Here is a 7024-nt window from a genome sequence, read left to right as displayed (position 1 = left end):
TATTGCCCTCACACAAATGGCGCTTATTTGATTAGTAATGCCTTGCGACCATACGCACGTCATTATTGTGCGTCTCCACGAGAAACATCCGTGTATTCCACATACTAGCGTCTAACATGGCACCATTAAAACAAAACTCAAAAAGTCAAGGTCCGTTTAGAGGAAAACACTTCAATAACAAATTTTCACATGGTGGTTTATCACACAACGCCAAAAGAAAAAGAAAATGGGTTCCGGAGAACAAAGTTTTTGATGGTAGTTTAAAAGAGGGTGAGTAGTTGACTTTAAATCCATAAACGTAACGTAAATACTTAACTTTTAAGTAAATGTATTTCGATGTAGAAAACACTCATAAATTAAACACATTTTCAATAAAAAATAAATCTGTGATATTAACGTACACTAATCTAGTGTACTATTCACGTGCCTAGTTCTTTGATATGTAATCTTTGCATAAATGATTAATTTTTTATACCATTTTCTAAAGAAAATATAATTATGTTTTGAATAAATTACAATAATGTATATTTGAATAGCGTAATAGATCCGTAATCCATAATAAAGGACTAAAATGTGAATGTATTTGTTTGAATCTCATCTCTGTCTCATGCTTCATCAGGTCAGGGGTTTGCCTTCAACAGGAAGGAGAAAGTAAGGCATGAATACAACAAACTTCTTCGAAAGGAGAGGAAGAAAAATCAAGTATCAAAAGTTCAGTTAGAGGAGAAATATCCCGAGCATCTGAGACATCTGTACCTGGCTGAAAGAGAACGACTAGATGAAGAAGAACAGGAGAAAAAGAAGAAAAGATGTGAAGGAAGAGCACTGGATAAAGAGACAGAGTCAGATGATGAACTAAACATGGGGTCGGATTCTTTAGATTCTCCTGAGAAACACGTCTTAAACACAACGACTGACCAAACTACCGACCCTGATCCTGATTCATCTAATAAACCAGCACAGTCTGACAGGTACAGTAACAGATACATGTGTGTGTGTGTGTGTGTGTGTGTGTGTGTGTATTATATTCAAATAATAGTCCATTTGCATCAGCAAAGACACATTCCTGTTTGTGTCATCAGCTCCGACAAGGCCCCGTTCATTCAAAGGAAGCATAAAATGTCTTCGTATCAAAAGACAAAGCAAGAATATGAGAGGATGAAGGAGGAACGTGCACGAAAAAGAGAGGTGAGTCAATAGAAACTGGCCAATGTAAAAAGATTACTTCTAACAAATGTATACTCAGTGCTAGAGTCTACAAATGCAGTTCTTTTACTCAGTTTGATGGAATTGTTGTACAGTTTTCCATTTCCTAATGAATCTCCTGTGATGTCATTAAAGGGATAGTTCACCCAATAATGAAAATTCTGTCATGATTTACTCATCCTCATGTTGTTCCAAACCCACAAGACTTTCGTTCATCTTCGTAACACAAATGGAGATATTTTAATGAAATCGGAGAGATTTCTGTCCCTCCATTGACACTCCAAGCAATTACCACTTTGAGCTTCAAAAAGGTCATAAAGAGATTGTAAAACTATAGTTCGAATTTTCTGAAGAGAAAATTATATGATGAATGGATTTAATTTACAGGGCTGCCAATTCTCACGCATTGAGCGTGAGACTCACGCAATTGACACTTTTCACACGCTCTCACGCCACACATCCATTTTCTCACGCACAGAAAAATTGCGGAGCAAAGAGGTACTTTTAATATTAAACTAATTCTCAGCTCTTAGATTCCGTCAATTTTATTACGAAATTCAGACAAAAATACGTTTGGCGCTTGTAAATGTGACGTGACAGATCGCTGAGCACCTCAGCTCAAGTGCACGTGAACCGATCATCTGTTACTTTTTTATTTAAAGATGAAGTACAACTTACTGAAAGTATACATAATATCGACCAATTAGTGTTTTTCAACCACGGAAAGAGGTCAATATATAATAGCAAGTCTATGTACAAGTCACATAACGTTACATTTACCTCAGGAAAGCCATTTAATGACCATAGCATGTTAATTGAATAGAAAAAATAGCTAGAGAGGAGATTTTGCTGAGCACTATATTACATATTTATTATATTTTTACTTATGTCATTAAATAATTGTTATTATAACAAAAACTGCATTATATTTAATTTCATTTGTTATTTTTAACCTTTAAAGGGATAGTTCACTTTGAAATTAAATTTTGGTATGTTTTAGCTTACCTGAAGGGCATCCAATATGTAGGTGTCTTTTTTTCCTCAGTAGTTTCAATTTTGATATTTTAGGTCAAACCGTTCTTGTCTGTCAGTCATATAATGCAGGTCTATAGTCACTGTCTCAAAGAGCATGCACAAGTCCAAATTAAAACAATTCCCCATCGTCCAAATGAAACAATTCCCCATCGTAAGTACACTTTGATGGCCTAAGACACGAAACGAGCGGTTTGTGTGAGAAAACGAACCGTATTTATACAGTTTTTGCCTCTTGAACAAAGCCACGTCCAACTGATCTGACGGCGCGGGCGGGTATAGATATATACACTAATGTCGCCTTGGCTAATGAACTGCAATAGCGAAGGCGACATCTAGTGTTTCTATATCTATATCCGCCCGCGTGCGGGTATAGAAACACTAGCACTAGATGTCGCCTTCGCTATTGCAGTTCATTAGCCAAGGCGACATCAGTGTATATATCTATACCCGCCCGCGCCGTCATATCAGTTGGACGTGGCTTTGTTCAAGAGGCAAAAACTTTATAAATACGGTTCGTTTTCTCACACAAACCGCTCGTTTCGTGTCTTAGGCCATCAAAGTGTACTTACCATGGGGAATTGTTTCATTTGGACGATGGGGAATTGTTTTAATTTGGACTTGTGCATGCTCTTTGAGACAGTGACTATAGACCTGCATTATATGACTGACAGACAAGAACGGTTTGACCTAAAAATATCAAAATTGAAACTACTGCGGAAAAAAAGACACCTACATCTTGGATGCCCTTCAGGTAAGCTAAAACATACCAAAATTTAATTTCAAAGTGAACTATCCCTTTAATAATACCAGCAGATTGGGCTCTCTATGTTTACAGCATTAGGTGAGATTATTTTTTTAAATAAAATTTAAAATAAACATGTATCCAAATTAGTCAATAGTGAATCAAAATTGGAATCAAATCACAAGAATGGAATTGAAATCTTGAAATTTTTGTCAAGCAGTAATAAAAACTGTATCCTACCAGTACTTGTACAATGTAAACATTGTAACATGTTGTCACTAAACTTCATAAAATTCTATTTAGTTACCACTTATCCCAAGAACTTCATTCTCGTGTTATGCAGCACGTTTGAGCTTCAGCAAGAACCAGTGAGGTTTGTTCTCGCGCGTCAAGCAGGATCTGTTGAGCTTCTGTTTATGTTCGCTGATCAATGTTTATATGTGACCCTGGACCACAAAACCAGTCATATGGGTCAGTTTTTTTAATTGAGATTTATACATTTACTGAATAAATAAGCTCTCCATTGATGTATGGTTTATGATTATGATTTGACAATATTTGGCAGAGATACAACTATTTGAAAATCTGAGGGAGCAAAAAAAATGAAACATTGAGAAAATCGTCTTTAAAGTTGTCCATTTATTTTAGTGATTTTGCTGCATTCACTCACTCAAATGTTTTATATATTTGGGTAGATGACAAATAAGGGTGAAACAGCATTTTTTAAATCAAAGTTCTAAATTGCTTGAGAATTGTATGAATTTGTAAAGTTCAAATACTGTTGTTTTTGAAACTGTTAGAGGTTAGCAGATTTTTTTTCTCATTATGTAATTTATTAAGCTTTTCTCACAGCTCCAGGCAAAATATGTCCTGCGGTGTGACATGACATTACTATAAAATTCAAATATTGAAATATTATTAATTTCAAATACAAATCAGGTATGTTTCAAGTTTAACAAGTATTCTTAAAGAATGATCATTAAAATTCTGCATATATATTTTTTTTCACAGCTGTTTTTCGATTATATTCTTTGCTTGTGCCATCTTTTACCACTCTCTCCAGTGGAAATATTGTGTAAAATGAGAAAAAATATTTGAAAATGTTTATTATTTTTTTATATAGTTATATTATGCAATGTTTTCAAATGCATATAATCATTTAAGCTAGTTAACATAGTAAAAGACGTTTAATTGTGTTTGAAGTGATGTCACACCACAGGACATCCCGTCACACCACAGGACGAAATGAAACATTTATGGTGAAATTTGTGTTACAAAACTAAATGTACTGTAAATATTATTTTAGTACTTTTAGCATTTTGAAAACTTAAGTTAATTAAGTAAATACATACAAAATAATGCCACGGCATTTATTAGCTGCTCCAAACATATCTGCTTTATTTTACTGATATTTACATTTGATGAGTCATCAATGTTACAGTCACACCGCAGGACATTTTGCTATTCACCTTGAAATATGAACAACACAAGATACATTTTACGTCCCAAAATCATAATATTAAAATAAAATTATGTTCTATGCCCCACTGGCATGTGTTGTTTTAGTTGAGAAATGCAGTTCAGTAAACATTTACACTTAGTTACAGAAAAAACACGCGTCACGTCATCTGCCCATTTACAGTAGAAAATTTACAGAATATCTTCATGGAACATGATCTTTACTTAGGCTAATATCCTATTAATTTTTGGCATAAAAGAAAAATCGATAATTTTGACCCATACAATGTATTGTTGGCTATTGCCACAAATATACTTGTGCTACTTGTGACTGGTTTTGTGATCCAGGGTCACATATGTGAATCATATAAATAATATAAAATAATTCTGTCTCTTGGTAGTTGCGTGGACTGTCAATGGAAGGACAAAAATCTCTCAGATTTCTTTTAAAATATCTTCATTTGTATTTCGAAGATGAACGAAAGTCTTGCAGGTCTGGATCAACATGAGGGTGAGTAATTGATGACATTTTTTACATTTTTGGGTGAACTAAGCCTTTAAAGCTCCAATATGTAGGAATTTTGTAATAAAATTTCCAAAAATAACTTGCACAGTGTGATATATTTCCTCCAGTTGTGTACTTACAATATCTCAAAAGTCTCCAAAGATTTTTTATTTCAGAGAAATTCCGATTTTAAATAACTGGCCGTCCCGGAAAAGAAATGTCGCGCCTCAGTGACGCAATGTCCGCTCTATCCTTTTTTTCCGCTATCCGATTTTTTTTTTTGATTTGAGTTTTTTTTCTTATCACAATAAACAATAAAGACGTCTGACAAAGAATAAAAAAGAATAAAATAAAAAATATGACCCACCACACCGGAATATCACATGGTCAAATGCGGAAGTGGTGGTTAAAGCGTTATAGCCATAGACTGTATGGTTATAGCTGTTATGGATCACGAACTCTTTGGCGAGTATTGAAGTGCCAACAAAACGAAAGCGTCCATATTCTGATACACGCAGACTGTGTGACAAACGGAGGAATAAAACCCAGATAAATATCGGCAGGCGTTTTCGAGATGGAGAGAGCTGCGCGACTATCTTGGACTTGACAGAGACTGCTCTCGCGAGTGTATTGATAGACAGGTAAGACATGCAACTGTCAATAATAGCACTTATAAACAAAGTTATATTGCTCTTTGTACTTTGGTAAGGCTTTTTATCACGTGTGGTGACCGAGATTATGGCAGTACAATTAAATACAATCGGATATGATGTTAAAAAAATATATTTAGTCATTACTTGCAAATGTTCGTTCAAATTTACTTTTAGATATTGGTTTGAACACGTTAAACAACACGGCATTAACCATAAAAACGTAAAACTGCACAACATAAACCAAACAAATCATTTGACAAATAGCTGTATGTTGTAACGGGATAATATAGCATAACATTTCACGTTCCTTGCAGTTCATTAATTATGATGACATAAAATAATACGATCAGACATACAGGTAATACAAAAACGAATAAATTACCTCATCCGTGATCATGATTCATTAATTCCATTTAGATACATTGCTATGGTGAAAACGCATTAAAAACGACATCTCCCATCGTCACCTCCTTCATAGCGTCATCAAGCTTCGCCTTTGTTATTGTTGGAAACTGCGCCCTCTTGTGGTCAAATACCAAAGTCGCATACTGGAGCTTTAAGGAAGATCCATTATGTCATGTACATATACACATTTTCACCACCCTTACATTCTTTACCTAAATTATTGACACATGTATTATTATGTGTGTCTCTGTAGGAATTCTTGAAAGATAAATCCCAGCGTGAGGAGGCTCTGAAGAAATACAAGGAGAAGAAAATAGCAACATATCAGCTGTTGAAGAGAAAAACCAAGAAGGGTCAGCCCAACCTCAACCTGCAGATGGAGCTATTGCTGCAAAAGATTCAAGCGCAGCGCAAATAACTCACATCAGACTTAAAAACTGTTTCAACTTGTGTAAAGCATTTCAAAGTAAAAATGCACCATCACACAATAAAATGTGCAGTTTGGGTGAGTTTCTTTTTTACATAATGTGTATAACTGTCTTTACAGTATATTCTTTTTTAAATAAAAGGTTACAAAAAGTTAATTCAAGCTGACAGCACACAATAAATACTATTACTAAATACTATGGCAGTAAATATATGGAAAAATGTGATGCCTAATTATAATTTAATGAGTGGTAAATCCATTTTCTCATTATATTTAGGAAGATAATGCTGTCAGCAGCTGAACTGCTTAAAGGGGGGGGTACAATGGTGTTTCATGTATTCAGAGTTGTTTACAGTGTTAAAGAGATGGATTCTCATGCTTAACATGGCTAAAGTTTAAAAAAAAAAAAAATTTGGACGAATAACGGAGAATTTCTGTGCCGAAAATCTTACTTCCGGGTTGGTACAAGTCTCCAAGTATAGGCTGATTTTTTTCGATCCTGGATCTAATGACGTAGACCAGAGTGGAACTCCTTATATGAGCATTTCTCTCGGAAAAGCTCGCCCGCGCACACGTCGACCAGAGGAGAGCGA

The 7024-nt window shown here is 34.9% G+C and overlaps 1 protein-coding gene across 3 annotated transcripts; it reads left to right on the top strand.

Moving 5' to 3' along the window:
* Nucleotides 1–10: 10 nt before the first annotated feature.
* Nucleotides 11–6828, top strand: LOC311080726 (thyroid transcription factor 1-associated protein 26 homolog). 3 transcript variants are annotated; one of them, XM_084110840.1, is made up of 5 exons: nt 11–270; nt 620–971; nt 1083–1188; nt 4916–4952; nt 6258–6828. In XM_084110840.1, exons 1-5 carry the CDS (start codon nt 117–119, stop codon nt 6272–6274), a joined length of 666 nt encoding a protein of 221 aa, XP_083966966.1. In that variant the 5' UTR covers nt 11–116; the 3' UTR covers nt 6275–6828. The 3 variants fall into 3 exon arrangements, with proteins under 3 accessions (XP_083966966.1, XP_083966965.1, XP_083966964.1); XM_084110839.1 differs by having other exon boundaries at nt 4843–4952; XM_084110838.1 differs by lacking the exon at nt 4916–4952.
* Nucleotides 6829–7024: the final 196 nt, after the last annotated feature.

This window comes from Abramis brama, assembly GCF_963993115.1.
Source record: "Abramis brama genome assembly, chromosome: 4".
NCBI lineage: Eukaryota > Metazoa > Chordata > Actinopteri > Cypriniformes > Leuciscidae > Abramis > Abramis brama.
Note: the sequence above shows the minus strand (reverse complement) of the source record. Positions and strands in the feature narration are given on the sequence as shown.